General features: G+C 41.7%; 1 protein-coding gene across 1 annotated transcript in view; it reads left to right on the plus strand.

The window, feature by feature from the left end:
* LOC142652785 (enoyl-CoA delta isomerase 2-like) overlaps positions 1–20791 on the plus strand; it is a 46323-nt gene that overhangs the window by 12409 nt on the left and 13123 nt on the right. Inside the window, exons 3-4 of the mRNA XM_075828463.1 lie at positions 12859–13026; positions 15267–15336. Of these exons, the coding sequence (XP_075684578.1) occupies positions 12859–13026; positions 15267–15336 (238 nt within the window). The remainder of the gene's footprint in view (positions 1–12858; positions 13027–15266; positions 15337–20791) is intronic.

Consider the following 20791-nt stretch of genomic DNA (forward strand, 5'->3'; position numbering starts at 1 on the left):
AAAAAGAGCGCTTTCATGTGAAACTGGACAGTCTATTCTTGTTCTTAGAAATGAAGGCTATTCCATGTGAGTAATTGCCGAGAAACTGAAGATTTCCTACAACAGTGTGTACTACTCCCTTCAGAGGACAGCACAAACCGGCTCTAACCAGAGCAGAAAGAGAAGTGGGAAGCCCCGCTGCACAACTGAGCAACAAGACAAGTACATTAGAGTCTCTAGTTTGAGAAATAGACGCCTCACAGGTCCTCAACTGGCAGCTTCATTAAATAGTACCCGCAGAACGCCAGTCTCAATGTCTTCAGTGAAGAGGCGACTCCGGGATGCTGGCCTTCAGGGCAGAATGGCAAAGAAAAAGCCATATCTGAGACTGGCTAATAAAAGGAAAAGATTAATATGGGCAAAAGCACACAGACATTGGACAGAGGAAGATTGGAAAAAAGTGTTATGGACAGACGAATCGAAGTTTGAGGTGTTTGGATCACACAGAAGAACATTTGTGAGACGCAGAACAACTGAAAAGATGCTGGAAGAGTGCCTGACGCCATCTGTCAAGCATGGTGGAGGTAATGTGATGGTCTGGGGTTGCTTTGGTGCTGGTAAAGTGGGAGATTTGTAAAAGGGATTTTGAATAAGGAAGGCTATCACACCATTTTGCAACGCCATGCCATACCCTGTGGACGGCGCTTGATTGGAGCCAATTTCATCCTACAACAGGACAATGACCCAAAGCACACCTCCAAATTATGCAAGAACTATTTAGGGAAGAAGCGGGCAGCTGGTATTCTATCTGTAATGGAGTGGCCAGCGCAGTCACCAGATCTAAACCCCATAGAGCTGTTGTGGGAGCAGCTTGACCGTATGGTACGCAAGCAGTGCCCATCAAGCCAATCCAACTTGTGGGAGGGGCTTCTGGAAGCATGGGGTGAAATTTCTCCCGATTACCTCAGCAAATTAACAGCTAGAATGCCAAAGGTCTGCAATGCTGTATTTGCTGCAAATGGAGCATTCTTTGACGAAAGCAAAGTTTGAAGGAGAAAATTATTATTTCAAATAAAAATCATTATTTCTAACCTTGTCAATGTCTTGACTATATTCTAGTCATTTTGCAACTCATTTGATAAATATAAGTGACCCCAAACTTTTGAACGGTAGTGTATCTATACCAGTATATAGTATCAAATACGTAGATTTAAGTAACGGTTGTATACCATTAAAGGATAGCCATATATAAACCAAGTATAGCTTGGTACTTTGACCAAAGACATACGAAGAAACCTATAGAGGAAGTGGTCAAATATTAACCCAGACGTAATGAGTAATAGAAATTCATTTTTATTAACACAGATACAAATACAATTAAAAATTCAGTCATGCAATGTTAAAATTGCATCCACCTATGCAGGATATATTTGTAATACTAACAAGGTATGAACAAATGTATTAAAGACATGAGGTAAATACATAATTTTTATATATATATATATATATACACACTCATTGCACCTAGCATGCAGTAATGAATCAGTGCATATATAAAGTGCTTGTGTGCAATATAAGGTGCTTCCTATATATGGAACAACATTATTTGGTATAAAAGTGTAACGTATGCAGGGCATGAGCAACAAGTAATCCGGACTCGGAAGCAAAAAGATGCAACCTAGATCCAGAAAGATGACAAACAAATGTCTAGATGGATAGATAAAAGTACATACCCAGGTTCATGATCACCACATAGGGGAGACGCCAGACCCGACGCGCGTTTCGGCGGATGCCTTCGTTCGGGGGTGGCGTCTGCCCAGCAGGACCCTCCCTTTTCTATTAAGTGTGTTTGGAAAATAATCCAATCATGCGGGGCCAGCAGGAGATGAATGTCGGCGACAGGCCGGGGGTACAGATGGCTCCTGCCACATCCAACCCCGATTGGAGACAGTGGCCGAAAGGTGCGTGAGCCACTCAACCCCCCCCCCCCCCCTTCTCACCAGCGCACCATCCCTCTCGCGGGACCCGCATTCGTGCCTGAAAATGCAGCATATATTTTTTATAACCGATGTCACGGTATGTGTATCGGTGTACATTATTAGAACAAGTGGGGAAATGCAAAATACGATGTATTACTGAAATAATGGCAGCCAAGGATATGTAATAAAAACTATTAATATATGATAGGATAAATAAAGGTGATGCTTAAATAAACAAATAGGACGGTCCTAAATAAGTAGGGTACCGATGTATAATGTAAAAAGGTGTGGGGGGGGGGGGGAAACAAAAAACAAACAAAGGTGAAAGTGAATGGGGGGAAAGGAAAATGGTGAATATAAAGAGTAATAATGCAATATACTGAAGCATTATGTGGTGTACATGCATGTGTCAACAAAATATAAACATATATATCTAGAAGGCAGAACAAACGTATATGGACAAATAACCAAAATCAAGTGCAGGTGTGAAAGCGCACACGCGAAAACCGCATGCACACAGTCACAGGAACACACATGTCAAGAACAGTAGCTACACATATAAGTCTGCATTAATCCCCATATAATGCAAACACATACATATTCATAGTGTAATAGGACGAGATATAGATCAGTCCAGTTTCTTCACTTCTGTATCTTCCCACGCCGTCCATATATAACCTGACGACTAAGGGTATGTGCGCGCACACACTAATTACGGATGTAATTCGGGCGTTTTTGCCCCGAATTACGTCCGAAAAATGCGCCTCGATAGCGTTGACAAACATCTGCCCATTGAAAGCAATGGGCAGACGTTTGTCTGTTCACACGAGGCGTATATTTACACGCCGCTGTCAAATGACGGTGCGTAAATAGACGCCCGCGTCAAAAGTGACCGGTCACTTCTTGGGGCGTAATTGGAGCCGTTATTCATTGACTCCAATGAACAGCAGCGCCAATTACGTCCGTAATGGACGCGGCGTTCAAGCGCCTGCACATGCCGTTACGGCTGAAATTACGGGGATGTTTCCTCCTGAAAACATCCCCGTAATTTCAGCCGTTACGGACGCTGTCGTGTGAACATACCCTAATAGTAAAGATGACTGGATATCTAAACCTTGTAAAGAAGAAAAACAAGGGAGGGTAGTTACCAATATAAAAGGTGTGTGTGTATGGACCCGCAAGGAGTCTGTGGTTAGAGGAATGGAGCAAAATTCAAAGATTCGTTCAGACCAAATGGATGCATTGTCCCAAGGGTCAAAATCCACCGAGCTTCACATTGCGCTAATTTTTGTTTAATATTTCCTCCTCTCACATTTGGTTACAATATGATCAATCCCTCTCACCTTTAATTTGGTTGGATCGCAGAGATGTGTCTTAAAGTGTCGTGGTATTAGTTTTAGAGTTTCCATAACTTCCTCATTGGCTGCTCGTCTAATGTCAGACATATGCTCTCTTACACGTACCTTTAATTCCCTAGAGGTGAGACCAACATATATTTTAGGGCATGGGCATGTTGCGTAGTACACTACTGCCTTCGTGGTACATGATATCGAATGCGTAAGGCTGGGTTCACACACTATTTACGGACGTAATTCGGGCGTTTTAGCCCCGAACTACGTCCGAAAATGCGGCTCATAAGCGTCGGCAAACATCTGCCCATTCATTAGAATGGGTCTTACGACGGTAATTTTTTTTTTTTTTTACGCGCCGCTGTCAAAACCTGCACACAGTTTTAGAAGGAACTCTGCAGGGAGGTTGTTCCAAACACCTTGGAGAACTAACCACAGATCTTCTGTGGAGGTAAGCTTCCTTAACCCCTTACTGACCAACCTATTTTAAACCTTAATGACAAAGCCATTTTTTAAGTTTTTCCATCGTCTCATTCCAAGAGCTATAACCTTTTTATTTTTGCCTCGACATAGCTGTATAAGGTCTTGTTTTTTGCGGGACAAGTTGTATTTTTTAATAGCACCATTTTGGGGGACATATTATTTATTGATTAACTTTTATTTGGGGGGAAATAGAGAACCTGAAATTTTGCCACTTTTTCGCGTCTTAAATCTACGCCGTTTACCGTGTGATATAAATAACACTAACTTTATTCTGCGGTTGTTACGATTGCAACGATACCAAATTTGTATAGTTTTTGTATGTTTTACTACTTTAAACGCTTTTTTGCGGGAAGACTTGTAGTTTTTATTGGTACCATTTTGGAGTAGATGCGACTCTTTGATCACTTTTTATCACATTTTTTTTTTAAATTCAGGATTCACAGAAAACAGCAACTTTTCCATAGTTTTTTTTTTATTAAATTTTTTACGGCGTTCACCGTCCGGGTTAAATAATGTTATAGATTTATAGTCCCGGGTCGTTACGGACGCGGCGATACTAAATATGTTCAACTTTTTAACTTTATTTTGTTTTTTTTTAATAGTAAAGCATTTTGTAAGGGGAAAAGCTGTTTTTTTTTTTTTTGTTTTTTTAAAAATAAACTTTATTAAACTTTTTTTTTTTTTGTTTTTTACTAGTCCCACTAGGGGACTATAATATGCGATTCTGCGATCGCATTTATAATACACTGCAATACTTTTGTATTGCAGTGTAATACTGCCTGTCCGTTTAAAACGGACAGGCATCTGCTAGGTCATGCCTGCGGCATGATCTAGCAGGCATTCACAACAGGCAGACCTGGGGGCCTTTTATTAGGCCCCCGGCTGCCGTGGGAGACACACACTCGGCGATCGTGTCGGTGGGAGGGAGGGAGAGAGAGGGAGCTCCCTCCCTCTCTCCAAAACCACTCGGATGCGGTGCACACTATTGTACACCGCATCTGAGGGGTTAAACGGGTGAGATCGATACTAATATCGATCTCACCTGGCAGAGCAGGGACGCCCCCAGCCCTCAGCTGCCCTCCGCTGCCTGAGTCCCACTGGTTTCTGCCAGTTCTGAGCTGATGACACTGCTGGGCATCTTTCTATTTTGAAGGGAAGTAAGCATGATGTGTCTTTGATCTGCTGCACTAAGCTTCCTTGGCCAACCATGGTGTCTATGGCCCGCCACATTGCCCAGTTCTTTGTGCTTCAAAAGATCATGAACAGCACATCTTGAAACTCCAGCCTGCTTTGAAATCTTTGCCTGGGAGAGACCTTGCTGTTGCAGTATAATTAGCCTGTTTCTTGTTGCTGTGATGGGTCTTGCCATGGTGGAGCTATGACCTGAAACTGTCTTCCACAACATCATCTTTGTAGCAGAGTTTGGCTGTTCCTCACCCAGTTGTGTAAGCCTCCTACACGGCTGATTCTGTTACAGTTAATGACTGTTTCAACCTACATATGAAAATGATAATCAATATTACCTGTTTGATTACCTGGTTAATCATACACCTGACTATAATCCTACAAAATCCATGAATTTGTGCTAGTGTACCTGGAAGAATTTATGCTGTTTTGAAGGCAAAGGGTTGTCACACCAAATATTGACTTGATTTAGATTTCTCTTCTGATCATTCACTTTGCTGCGCTATATTGTCCGGCAAAACGACGGACTCTGTAACGGAAACCTAACAGAACCCATTAAAGTCAATGGCTTTTGTCAAGGTTCCGTCATGGGTCCGATCCGGTGGCTCTGTTTTTTCATTGTTCTACTCCTATGATGGAGCAGAACAACTGAACGTTTTGACGCAGTTGTAAACGGTCTTAAGCCGAGGGCTGGCACCTTATTCGCCCAAAAAGTACTAATTTGGATACGTTTAGGCACATATGCTTCATGAATAGATGTGGTGGTTTTGGATTTTTCTCTTTTTTTTTTTTTTTTTTTCTCGAACTTCCATCATTCAGGGTCTATACTATAATGTCGTATGTTAGATTCCTGGATTTATTAGTGTGTGTATAATTTGGGTCCTATAACATAATGCTGCTTATCCTGAAGGATGTTATCTCCTTCTTCTCACCATTTATAATTTGTGGTTCTAGCAATTTCTTGATAGCCCGGCCAGGTGATTTGGCTGGTATTTTTTAATGCACAGTTTTTGTGTGACTGATTTAGGGTATGTGCACACGATGAGAGGCATTTACGTGTGAAAAGACAGACTGTTAACAGCTGCCTCGTTTCACACGTAAATGCTCCTCCTCGCATTTTGCGAGCCGTCTGAGACGCTCGTAAATCTTGAGCTGTGCTTCATTGAGTTCAATGAAGAACAGCTCAAATTACGTGGCAAAGAAGTGTCCTGCACTTCTTTGCCGAGGCAGTCCATTTACGCGTCGTCGTTTAACAGCTGTCAAACGACGACGCGTAAATTACAGGTCGTCTGCACAATACGTCGGCAAACCCATTCAAATGAATGGGCAGATGTTTGCCGACGTAGTGTAGCCCTATTTTCAGGCGTAAAACGAGGCATAATACGCCTCGTTTACGCCTGAAAATAGGTCGTGTGAACCCAGCCTTATGGTATTAACCAGGGCAATCGTATCTATAAAATTTTTGTATTAAAAAAAATATGTATAATAAATGTAATTTTTATTTTTGCATCTCAGTGTGTATGTACTGGAATTGTGTTTTTCTTTTTTTAGTTTAAAATGCAAACCTTTGCTCAAGTAATCTCAATTTTACTACCTAGGTTACATTTGTTCAGGTGTGATATGCTGTAACCCTCTAAGTACACGCCTATTTTTGGGCTTTCAGGACCAAGCAATTTATTTATTTTTTTAAAGCTTTCTGACTGATGGCCCTCTTTCCCAGTGAAGCTCTTTTAGATTCCACGGTCACTATTGACCACGGCATTTAAGGGGTTAGTGGCTTGGATCAGTGGTTTCTCTGATACCGGCTGTTACAGCAGAAGCCCGGCTGTCAATCTTTGCCGGGCGCCTGCTGTTGATCGCACTGGCACAGCTTCTGCAACACCCTTTTATGTACGTGTTCGTCGTGTAAGCTTAATGAGGCTCTGTCACCACATAAGTGCCCTATCTCGTATATAAGAAGATCGGCGCTATAATGTAGGTGACTAATACTTTTTATTTCGAAAAACGATCTATTTTAAAGCACTTTATGAGCGATTTTTAGCTTTATGCTAACGAGTTTCTTAATGCCCAAGTGGGCGTGTTTACTTTAGACCAAGTGGGCATTGTACAGAGGAGTGTATGACGCTGACCAATCGGTGTCATACACTTCTCTCCATTCATTTACACTGCACTAGCAATATAGTTATGTGCAGCTACATACACTAACATTACTGCAGTGTCCTGATAATGAATATACATCACTACCAGCCTGGACGTGATTATTCAGAATCCTGACACTTCTGAATCTTTTCTGTGAGATTCCAGCAAGGCAAGCGTAATCTCGTTTGAAATGACAGGTTACATCGTAATCTTGCGAGATTACGCTTGCCTTGCTGGAATCTCACAGAAAAGATTCAGAAGTGTCAGGATTCTGAATAAACATCACGTCCTGGCTGGAGGTAATATTTGTTCATTATCAGGACACTGCAGTAATGTTTGTGTATGTAGCTGCACATAACTATCTATATCGCTAGTGCAGTGTAAATGAATGGAGAGAAGTGCATGACGGTGATTGGTCAGCGTCATACACTCCTCTGGTACAACTCCCACTTGGTCTAAAGTAAAAACACGCCCACTTGAGCATTAAGAAACTCATTAGCATAAAGCTAAAAATCGCTCATAGTAGTTTAAAATAGATTGTTTTTCTAAATGAAAAGCATTACGGTCACCTACATTACAGCGCCGATCTCCTTATATAGGAGATAGAGGCTCTGTCACCACATTATAATTGCCCTTTAAGGAGTTAAAAGTAGCCTGAAATTGATCAATTTCTTCCAAATAGTGGTTTAGCTGTGCATGGCTGGCCTTAGCTATGTGCGACACGTGTGGTCGCACAGGGCGCCGGGCGCCATGCTGTAAGGGGGGCACCAGCGGGTACGAGCCGCACATCAGAGAGGAGAAATGTCCCTTCCTCTCCACTGCTGTGTGAAGTGAGTGCTGATTGGAGGAGCAGCAGGGTCCTCTGTCTGCTCCACCAATCAGCACAGCCTGTATTGCACAGTCCGAGACTCAGAGCCTCCCGCAGCTCCTTCCTGCTGTGCTGCTGCAACAGTGAAGACTCCTCCACGGAGCTCCGGAGTCCGGTAAGAGCAGCAGCTTTAGGTTAATCCATGTTTATTTATGTGCTGTGTGAGGGAGGAGGAAAGAGGGAGCTTTAAAGGGAATGTGTTGCGAGGTTTTTTTTTTTTGTTTTTTTTTTTAATTGAACAGTTAGTGTAAAGATGATTAAACAGTGTTCTAATTTTTTACCTTTTTTTTTCACTAGTCAGGAAATATTATAAATTAGATTCTAATTTATAATATTTCCCAGTGCTGGTCACTAGATGGAGCAATTTCCAAAATTGCAGCATTGCATGTGGTAAAGCAACCACATTGCTTTATGCTGCAAAATTTGGGAAAACTCACTCGCTCTAAGATTCCCCCTCTCCTTTATCCTGGCTAGTGCCGGGAGAAACGAGGGGATTGAACGGTCAAACCTCCTACACTGTGTGTCGCCATTTTTTGAGCTAACACACAGTGTAGTAGGTTAACATACAGTAGTAAACACACAGTAAAACAAGAACATACATAGTAATAACTTACCTGCTCCAGTCGCCGCCACTCCCTCCGGTCCGTCCGCTACCGCCGCTCCAAGTACACAAGTCCGGTCTACAGGAAAATGGCGCCGGACGGCGCGCAGTTCAACTTGGACTGTGTGGGAGCGGCGCATGCGCCGTTCCCACACAGACGGCGTACAGCATAGTGAATGGAACGGGCCCCGTTCGCATTCACTATGGGACTGTAGCTGCCGTATTCCATGTCTGTATGTGTCGTTAATCGACACATACAGAAATGGAAAAAAAAATGGCAGCCCCCATAGGGAAGAATAAGTGTAAAAATCAAAAAAAAAGTAAAACGCAAACACACAAATATAAAAGATTTTAATAAAACACTAAAACCAAACTGATGTAAAAAAAAATAATTTCGTGACACTGTTCCTTTAAGTGATGTGTTTTTTGTTTTTTTGCAAAGATCGATTTTGTGGGGGAGGAGAGACTAGGTTATAGGTGCTTTTGTGTGTGGATTCTTTACAGATCGATTTTGAAGGTGAGGGGACATTGCCCTAAATGCTATAGGAGTATGGGGGGGATTCTTTATAAATGTATTTTGTGGGGAGGGGGACTTCTGTATATTTTGTGGTGTAGGAGCTTATTATGAATCATGGGGAGGGGAACTTGGCGTTGTGTGAGAGAGGATTCTTTAAGGTACGGCCACACGGAGCGGCCCTCACACTGTCGCAACGCGGCCAACAACCGCGCTGGCACTATGTAGGAGTGGCTGTCAAATACCTCGTTAAGGGGTATTCCGCTTACATTCGCATGCGCACTACCGCACCATTCATTCTCTAAGGGAGCGCCGGAGATAGCAGAGTGCAGTGTTCGGCTTTTTCCGGCGCTCCCATAGAGAATGAATAGGGGGTAAGTTGTTGTTGTTTGCAAAATCGTGCGGCCATAAAGGGTGTATTAATTCATGGCCGCACGTTAACGCGGGTAAACCGTCCCTTTTATCTGCAAAATCGTGCGGCCATTAATTAATACACCCTTTATGGCCGCATGATTTTGCAAATTACAAGTTACACACAGGGTGGATACGTAAAACTACACAGTGTATACGTCCTGAGAACCGCAGGAAATTTCACCTGATAAACGGCACCAAATTTTGGTGCAGTTTTTTTGGGCGGAAAGGCTGCAGAATTTTTTTTTAAAAAAGCTAATACTCCCAACCGTAGCCTGTCTCTGTCTCTGTCTCTGTCTCTGTCTCTGTCTCTGTCTCTGTCTCTGTCTCTGTCTCTGTCTCTGTCTCTGTCTCTGTCTCTGTCTCTGTCTCTGTCTGTCTCTGTCTCTGTCTCTGTCTCTGTCTCTGTCTCTGTCTCTGTCTCTGTCTCTGTCTCTGTCTCTGTCTCTGTCTCTGTCTCTGTCTCTGTCTCTGTCTCTGTCTCTGTCTCTGTCTCTGTGTGTGTCTCTGTGTGTCTCTGTAGCCAGGCCTCCTGCGATGATGCTGTAGTCCATGTGACTGTTGCAGCCTTTTATTGGCTTCAGCTGTCACATGGGATGAATCGTCATCCCTGGAGGCCGGGCTACACTCAGAACAGAATACGCATCGCTATGACTTCGGCCGGGTGTATTAATTTTTATTTTATTTTTTCTCATTTGAGATTAACGATAAGCAAAGCTTTTATCATTGATCTCCTTTAACACTGACCAAATGTCATTATAATTGGTCAGAAACTAGCAAATCATGATGATTGGCTAAACTAAATAGGCCTTTAATGGGGGTATATTCACGCTTAGTGCCTAGGGCAGCGTGAGTTGTAAATACGGCCCTGCTAAAGACGCAGATACTATTGAACACTATAGCAGCGCCGAGAGGTATCTCCCTGCTCTGCGATCTACTAGGCTGGTGGTTCCCAACATGAAGTTCCCATGAAAACCCTCCAGGGGTGCCGCGACACTCCTCTGGACAACTGCCACGGACGTGCTTTCTCCCCTCCTCATAGCGCGAAGTGGATGTGAGGAGGAGGGGGAGTTTTTTTTTTTTTTTTTTTTTACAGAACCCCTGTAGATAGCACCCTCCCCCCCCCCCCCCCCCAACTAAATGCACAGAGAAGTCAGGGGTTTCTCCTGGAGTGGAATCCCCGGCCACGGAATCGGCAACGCTGTGGACAGGGATTCCGCTTCAGGAGTTGGTTGCCTCTGATGTCACTGTTCATATATGGACACACATAATGCACTCTGTCCAGGAGTGGAATCCCCAGCCACAGGGAGCTAAAGTGGCACTATCTACAGGAAGGGAGTACTACCTACGCGGGGCCTGTGTGGCAGTACAAGGGATCTGTGTGGTACTACCTACAAGGGGGCTGTGCGGCAAGGGGGGGTATTTGTGGCACTACTTACTAGGGATGCACAATGCATCGAAACTTTGATACTGTGCATCCCCAAATGGTTCGATACTGTTTAATGTATTTCGATACTAAGCTGTGCGGCCGCTCAGCGAAGTATAGTGATACATGAATGTATGAGAGCGGGGCTGCGGCTGTGTAATACCGCCATTGCCCCGCTCCTGAGTCCTGAAATGTGCGTGCCGCCAGGATGATGCGATGCGGCCGACGCTGCACTAATGAGCGGCGGTACTGAAGACAGACCATGGTGGCCGCACTGCAAAACACCCCCGTGTTCTGTCTTCGTGCCTGCGCTGCAGCTCATTAGTGCAGCGCCGGCAGCATCACCTCATGCTGACCGCGCGCGCACTTAATGTCAGGAGCGGGGCAATGACTGTATTACACATCCGCAGCCCCGCTCTATAACGGCGGAGATCAGAGAAACCGCTTATCTCCTCCGCTATTCTCCTGAATGCTACGATTAAAGCTGACTGCAGCATTCAGGGGAAAGTGAGATGGGGGGGATGCCCCTGGATCGCGTCACAGGGCATTCCTGTGATGCGATCGAGGGCCATACCATATATGGGCAAACAGCCCAGGGTCTATTGAAGGACCCCAGGGCTGTCTTACCATATTTCCTGTTGGGGCATACTTGGGTATGTCCTAACAACTGCCTGTGTACTATACATACACCGGCTAATGTACTGGCACATATCTGATATATATATATATATATATATATATATATTAAAGTTTAAAAATAAAGTAAAAACATAAAGTAATACATTTTAAAAAATACACATTCGCCTTTTTTTTTTTTTTTTTTTTACAATAAACATTAAAATAAGTCTCAATACATAAAACATACACCTATTCGGTATTGGCGCGGGCGTAATAACCTGCACAACAATTTTTTTTTGTGTACGCTGTAAAAAAACAAACAACTTCTTTCACTTATTAATGTGAGGCAAATGGATGTTAGATTCAGCATCACACCATGCGCCTCACATCAGAAAATGGAAGAACTTCAAATTCAAAGTCCAAATTCAGGTATCGTGACATCCCTACTACCTACAAAGGGGCTGTGTGGCAGGACCTACAAGTGGGCTGTGTGGCACTATCTACAGGGGGCATCTGTGAGTGGCGGGCTGATGGTCGTTTTACAAGGAGGTGGGGGCTATATGGCACTGTCTACAAGGAGGTGGGGGGCAGTATGGCACTCCAAGGGGGGGATGGGGGCCGTATGACATTGTCTACAAGGGGGAGGTGGGGGGCACTGTACGAGGGAGGTGGGGGCTGTATGGCACTGTCTACAAGGAGGAGGTGGGGGATCATGGCACTGTCTACAGGGAGGCTGTACAGCACAATCTACAGGGGGCACTTTCTACAAGGGGGGGGCTGTGGGGGCATTATACTCTGTGGAGGCCACTAAGCGGACATCATACTGTGTAGGGGCACTACAGGGGGCAATATAATGTGTGTGGCCCTTAGGGGGCATAACACTGTGTGGGCACAATTAGAGGACAAAATACTGTGTCCTTGAAGGCGTTATAATATATTATATTATTACACTGTGGGGCACTAAAGGGGCATTACACTGTGTGGGGGCGCTATATAGGGCATTATACTGTGGGGAGGAATTATGCTTTTTTTTATGAGGTATTTTTTTATAATGGCGTGGGGCGCCTAAAGATAATTTCGCATGGGGCGCCATCTACCCTAAGGCCGGCCCTGTAGCTGTGGCAACTCCACATCATTTGAATTCAATTAATATTTGTTCTTCTACATTCAGAGGTGTCCCTGCAACCAGCTGTACTTACCATTTTCCTCTATAGTAAGCAATGTGCTTTATGTGATTTAACTGCGGCCTTTGTTTCTTGTTAATTCATAAGGATTGGATTCCGTTTTTGTTTGTTTTGTATTTTAGGAAAAACAGGATATCCACCTGGTACCATGTATGGCGTCTTCTGATCCTACCAAACAATCAAGGAAAAACAGTCATTCAAAATATGAAACTATTGAAGTTGTCTACCTAGATAACATCACCAAAATAATACTGAAACGGCCAGAGAAAAAAAATGCTTTTAGCTTTCAGGTAATGTATTGTTCTTCCAGCTACTGCAATATCCATATTCATAATAATGATGATGATCCTACAGCTAGTGTTTAACCTAACCACATTTATGCAGTATTATAACACTATGTACACATCCCATTTTTTTTTATATTTTTTTTTCGATCTTCTGACTTTAATTGAAGTTTTCAAGAAACTGAACTACAAAAAAGAGATTGCAACAATGTAATAGCATTATACATAACCAGAATAGATGGTGACTGACATCTCTTTTTTTTTTTTTTTTTTTTCTATCTATCTCAAATCTATAAGCACATAAATGATGTGAACCAGCCAGCACCAACAAAATAATGTAAGAACTTCATAGGTAAAGAAAAGGAGTAAGCTTAAAATCATCAGAGAGGAATGAGGAGGAGAAGACAAGAGAAGAGCAGGTGGAAAAGGGGACAGGCTGGAAGGGGATGTTGCCTTTTGCGGTGTGCTTGCTTCTTATTAACCTATCCATGGGTGTTATTTTCAAGCCAATTTGCAAATTCAACTCTGTACTCCATTCAACAGTGTCGCAGGCACAGAAATGTAGATCAGTTTCTGTATGCATTATAATATTGATTCAGCGACTAATTCTCTAATGGAGGCAGCCTCTGTAGATTTCCAGGGTAAATAAAATTACTGTACTAGGTGAAGTTAGAGTATAATTTTGGCAGTAGATACTGGGCTTGCAGTGGCAAAGAGGAGCAATCTGCGGTGTATTATATATCTGAATGAAATTTGCAGAAATCCATGTACCTGCTGCAAAAACAGCCCCATTCAGATGCATGGAACGGATTTTCAGTCACGGAAAAATTTGTCAACAAAATCTGCCACGTGTGACTGCACCCTAATGCCAGTTGCACACAACCAATGTGTCACGTTTTTAACGGCATCCGAGTGACACCCGATCCTTCACGGACCCATTCACTCTAGCAGGTGAATCGGGTCCATGAAAACTGACCCGATTCTCCGATCCGTGGAAAGATAGGACATGTCCTATCTTTCCACGGATCACTGGCTGGACTCTGCCGGCGCACACTGTCTTGTGCATGAGGCGTTATAATTCAAGTGTCCCAAACAAAGGAGACCACAAAAAGAGATAAGATGTAAAAAAAAAAAAACCTAACCCTATTGTACCTAAAACATCTTAAAGAGGCTCTGTCACCAGATTTTGCAACCCCTATCTGCTATTGCAGCAGATCGGCGCTGCAATGTAGATTACAGTAACGTTTTTATTTTTAAAAAACGAGCATTTTTGGCCAAGTTATGGCCATTTTTGTATTTATGCAAATGAGGCTTGCAAAAGTACAACTGGGCGTGTTGAAAAGTAAAAGTACAACTGGGCGTGTGTTATGTGCGTACATCGGGGCGTGTTTACTACTTTTACTAGCTGGGCGTTCTGATGAGAAGTATCATCCACTTCTCTTCAGAACGCCCAGCTTCTGGCAGTGCAGATCTGTGACGTCACTCACAGGTCCTGCATCGTGTCGGCCACATCGGCACCAGAGGCTACAGTTGATTCTGCAGCAGCATCAGCGTTTGCAGGTAAGTAGCTACATCGATTTACCTGCTGATGCTGCTGCAGAATCAACTGTAGCCTCTGGTGCCGATACGATGCAGGACCTGTGACTGACGTCACAGATCTGCACTGCCAGAAGCTGGGCGTTCTGAAGAGAAGTGGATGATACTTCTCATCAGAACGCCCAGCTAGTAAAAGTAGTAAACACGCCCCAATGTACGCACATAATACACGCCCAGTTGTACTTTTACTTTTCAACACGCCCAGTTGTACTTTTGCAAGCCTCATTTGCATAAATACAAAAATGGCCATAACTTGGCCAAAAATGCTCGTTTTTTAAAAATAAAAACGTTACTGTAATCTACATTGCAGCGCCTATCTGCTGCAATAGCAGATAGGGGTTTCAAAATCTGGTGACAGAGCCTCTTTAACCAATGTAACTTGACATATTCACTCTTTTTAACCCCCTTACCACTCTTCTTCACACCGGCCATCACATTATCAGCAGCACTACCTATAGCAGCTTCCATATCAGACTTCTTGTATATGTGATTATTATTAATCAGACTAGAATAAAACTAATATAGGATACAAATCATGACCTTCAATTGCCAACTGTAACTGGAAGGTGGATTGAAATATCAAGCACATCTTTTTAGGAATTCTGAACTTTGTACATAGGGCACAAACCATAAACTGTCTCTAATTGCAGATGTACAAAGAAACTGTTTCTGCCCTGGATGACGCTGGACAAGATGATTCCGTATTAACAGTAGTAACAGGTATTGCACTTTCGTTGTTTCTTAGCATACCATAAGGTGCTATATAATAAAAATTCTAGACTGTTCATGTCTTTGACAGTGGGCAAACTTACAAAATCAGCAAGGGATGAAATACTTATTTCCTTCACTGTGTATGTATGTGTATATATATATATATACACACACACACTACCGTTCAAAAGTTTGGGGTCACCCAAACAATTTTGTGTTTTCCATGAAAACTCACACTTATATTTATCAAATGAGTTGCAAAATGACTAGAAAATATAGTCAAGACATTGACAAGGTTAGAAATAATGATTTTTATCTGAAATAATTTTCTCCTTCAAACTTTGCTTTCGTCAAAGAATGCTCCATTTGCAGCAATCACAGCATTGCAGACCTTTGGCATTCTAGCTGTTAATTTGCTGAGGTAATCGGGAGAAATTTCACCCCATGCTTCCAGAAGGCCCTCCCACAAGTTGGATTGGCTTGATGGGCACTTCTTGCGTACCATACGATCAAGCTGCTCCCACAACAGCTCTATGGGGTTGAGATCTGGTGACTGTGCTGGCCACTCCATTACAGATAGAATACCAGCTGCCTGCTTCTTCCCTAAATAGTTCTTGCATAATTTGGAGGTGTGCTTTGGGTCATTGTCCTGTTGTAGGATGAAATTGGCTCCAATCAAGTGCTGTCCACAGGGTATGGCGTGGCGTTGCAAAATGGAGTGATAGCCTTCCTTATTCAAAATCCCTTTTACCTTGTACAAATCTCCCACTTTACCAGCACCAAAGCAACCCCAGACCATCACATTACCTCCACCATGCTTGACAGATGGCGTCAGGCACTCTTCCAGCATCTTTTCAGTTGTTCTGCGTCTCACAAATGTTCTTCTGTGTGATTCAAACTTCGATTCGTCTGTCCATAACACTTTTTTCCAATCTTCCTCTGTCCAATGTCTGTGTGCTTTTGCCCATATTAATATTTTCCTTTTATTAGCCAGTCTCAGATATGGCTTTTTTGCTTTGCAACTCTGCCCTGAAGGCCAGCATCCCGGAGTTGCCTGTTCACTGTAGACATTGACACTGGTGTTCTGCGGGTACTATTTAATGAAGCTGCCAGTTGAGGACCTGTGAGGCGTCTATTTCTCAAACTAGACTCTAATGTACTTGTCTTGTTGGGCAGCGGGGCCTCCCACTTCTTTCTACTCTGGTTAGAGCCTGTTTGTGCCATCCTCTGAAGGGAGTAGTACACACCGTTGTAGGAAATCTTCAGTTTCTTGGCAGTTTCTCGCATGGAATAGCCTTCATTTCTAAGAACAAGAATAGACTGTCGAGTTTCACATGAAAGCTCTTTTTTTCTAGCCATTTTGAGAGTTTAATCAAACCCACAAATGTAATGCTCCAGATTCTCAACTAGCTCAAAGGAAGGTCAGTTTTATAGCTCCTCTAAACAGCAAAACTGTTTACAGCGGTGCTAACATAATTGCACAAGGGTTTTCAAGTGTTTTCTAATCATCCACTAGCCTTCTAACATAGTTAGGAATCACAATGTACCATTAGAACACTGGAGTGATGGTTGCTGGAAATGGGCCTCCATACACCTATTAGTGCATTAAAAACCAGACGTTTGCAGCTAGAATAGTCATTTAGCACATTAACAATGTATAGAGTGTATTTCTGATTAATTTAATGTTATCTTCATTGAAAAAAAACTGCTTTTCTTTCAAAAATAAGGAAATGTCTAAGTGACCCTAAACTTTTGAACGGTAGTGTATATATTATTATTATAGAAACCATAGGACAAAATAACGCCACCAGGACTTCCAGATAGATGAAAATAGGGTGGATTTATTCACCTCCAGCGAGCAGCGACGTTTCAGTTTGTCACCGAACCTTTCTCCAGCTGTACAACCCTACACACATTGTCCGATATAAATAGGAGGTACATCCAATAATTAACATAAAACCAATTGATGTACAATTTGCAAAAATCAAGTGTATACTTAACTTTCAACCCATATTATGGAACAGTTCAAAGTGCATAAGTACCATCGTACTTTCATATACCAGGTGCAGTGTACGTGGATACAAAATATGTAAAAACAATCTACATGTATCTAAACTGTTAATTACACCCACAATGTAAAAAAAAAAAATCAGAAAAAACTTTGACAGAACTTTTTTATTTTTATTTTTTTATATCCCCCCCCCCCCCAAAAAAAAAAAACGTAACATCTATTTAATCTACTATTGCAGAATTGAAAATCATAACTTTTATCGTAAAAAAAAACAAAGCCTCATACAGCTACATTGAATGAAAAATAAAAAAAGCTGTGGCAATACAAAGACATATATATTTTTTTTTCTTATCCAAAAGGGGATAAGATCTGGCACGATCAGTGCGACACTGGCCACATATCTGCGGATTATTTATTTACCCCATTAGTATACAATCTTCTACAATGGCTTCTGGGTCTGCCATCTACGGAAGCTTACTAGGTCCCGCCTAAGGCAGGACACACTAGGCTTGCTGTCAATGAGTAACTGACAGCTCTAATACACTGCACTATGTATGCAGTGCAATGTGTAAGAATAGAAATCGGGACTTCATGCCTTCAAGTCCCCTAGTGGGACAAAAAAAAACGCAAAGAAAGTTGTCTAAAAATTAAAGTTCTAAAAGTATAAATTGCCGTTTTTCCCTTATCCAGTCCTTTATTAAAAATTTTAAATAAACTATACATAATTAGTATCGCCACGTCCGTAACAGCCTGAACTATAAAGTATTTTATTTATCCCACGCGGTGAACATCGTAAAAAAAAGAAACCATACTGGAATGGCTTTTTTTTTTTTTTTTTTTTTTTTGTTCACTTCTCCCAAAAAATGGAATAAAAAGAGATAAAGTCCCCAAATATAATACTAATCAAAACTAAAACTACAGCTCGTTCCGCAAAAATAAAGCTCTCACAGTTTTCTTGATGGAAATATAAAGTTATGGCTCTTAGAATATGACAACACAAGAAGAAAATTTATTTTAAGGTATTTTATTGTGCAAATGCCATAAAACAGAAAAAAACCGAAACATTTGTTATTGCATCGACCTGCACAATAAAGTAAATGTAATTTATAGCGCACGGCGTACGCTGTAAAAAATTTTTTTATAAACTATAGTAGAATTGCTGTTTTTTAGTCACCACGCCTCTTCAAAAATAGAATAAAAACTGATCAAAAGTTGCATGTAACTTAAATTAGTACCAATGAAAAATACAGATTGCCCCGCAAAAAATTATCCCTTACACAGCTCAGTGGAAAAAGTATGGCGACACAATGTGCAGAATGTGTTCCAAAAGCTGATAAGATCTGGTACCATTTATTAGTGCGACACTGGCCACATCTGTGGATTATTTATTTACCCCATTATTATCTGCTCTCCAAAAGCCAAGTGGCGCTCCCTCCCTTCTGAGCACTACACTGTGCCCAAACAGCAGTTTACATCCATGTATATGGCATTCCCATAACCAGGGACAACTCGCTTAACCGTTTGACATATTGGTCATCAGTGGCACAAGCCAATAATGTGCACGAAAATGGCGTATCAGTGGAAAATCCACTTTGCATTATTTTCTAGTAAAAAAAAAACACCTTTTGGGTCAAATACTCACTGTGGGTTTGTTTTACTATTTGACGTCAGAGCCCTGCAATTGTGTGTCAATGCTGTGAAAATCACCGAAATAGGCCATGTCGCATGGTGCTCTTTCACTCTTGAGCTCTGGGGTGTGTCCAGGATAAAGATAAATGCCTTTAGAGATGTAGTTTACAAAATTGGGTCACTTTTGGGGGTTTTCCACTGGACTCTGGTACCTCAGGGGCTTTGTAAATGCGACATGATTCCCGAACACCAATTCAGCAAAATCTGGCTTCAAAAGCCAAATGGCGCTCCTTTACCTTCTGAGCCCTGCCAAGTGCTCAAACAGAAGTTTAGGGACACATATCGGTATTGCTGTACTCGCAAGAAATCGAGTAACAAATTGTGTGGTTTTTCTCATATTATTCCATGTGAAAATGGAAAAATTGGGAGCTAACACGACCTGTTTTTGGAAAAGATAACATTTTTCATTTTCACTACTTTAATTCTAATAAAATATATGAAAAACCTGTGGGGAAAATGCTCACTATACCCCTAAATAAATTCCTCTAGGGGTGTAGTTTCCAAATTGGAGTTCATTTTTACAGGTTTCCCCTGTACTGGTACCTCAGAAGCTATGCAAATGCGACATGCAACCCAGAAACCAATCCAACAAAATCTACATGCCAAATTGCAACAAGCAGTTTTAGACAACATATGGGGTATTGTCATACTCGGGAGAAATTAAATTACACATTTTGGGGTGCTTTTTCTCCTTTATCTCTTGTAAAAATGAGAAATTCAACATTTTATGGTAAAAAAATTTGATATTCATTCTCCCGGCCTAATTCCAATAAATTCTGCAAAAGACCCGTGGGGTCTTAATGCTCACTATACCCCTAGATAGATTCCTTAAGGGGTGTAGTTTGCTAAATGGGGTCACTTTTGGGTGGTTTCCACTGTTTTGGTCCCTCAAGGACATTGCAAATGTGACATCGCACCCGAAAACCATTCTAGCTAAATTTGAGCTCCAAAAGCAAATGGTGCTCCTTCTCTTTTGAGCCCTGCCGTGTGCCAAACAGCAGTTTATGACCACATATGGGTATTTACCTAATCAGGAGAAATTGCTTTTCAAATGTTGGTGTGTTTTTTTTCTCTTTTTTTTTTTTTTTTTTTTTTTTCTTCTGTGATATGTGCTTAAGTTCATCTAGGGCTACATGTGGCATATTTCTAAAAACTGCAGAATCTAGGTAATAAATATTGAGTTGTGTGTCTCTGGTAATAAACCTGTGTTACAGAAAAAAAATGGAATAAAAGCCAAAATTTGTAAATTTCACTTCCACCTTGCTTTAATCCCTGTGAAACGCCTACAGGGTTAAGACACTTACTAAATGCTGTTTTGAATACTGTCAGGGGTGCAGTTTTTAAAATTGGGTGATCTTATACGGGTTTCTAATATATAGACCCCTTAAAGACACTTCAGAACTGAACTGGCCCCTAAAAAGAAAAAGGCTTTTGAAAATTTCTTGAAAATGTGAGAAATTGTTGCTAAAGTTCTAAGCCTTGAAACATCCTAGAAAAAAAAGTTAAAAAAACGATGCTGACATAAAGTAGACATGAGAAATGGGAATACCACACAAAATAGTTGCTAATGAACATCCGGTCTTACAAGCATATACATTTAGATTTAGAAAAATTCTACTTTTTGAAATTTTTCTCAGCATTTTAGCTTTTTTTCCCACAAATAAACAAATTTTACCACTAACCTAAAGTACAATGTGTCAAGAGAAAACAATCTTGGAATCGCTTGGATTAATAAAGGCATTCCAAAGTTATTATCACAAAACT

This window comes from Rhinoderma darwinii, chromosome 5 (genome assembly GCF_050947455.1).
Source record: "Rhinoderma darwinii isolate aRhiDar2 chromosome 5, aRhiDar2.hap1, whole genome shotgun sequence".
NCBI classification, from domain to species: domain Eukaryota; kingdom Metazoa; phylum Chordata; class Amphibia; order Anura; family Rhinodermatidae; genus Rhinoderma; species Rhinoderma darwinii.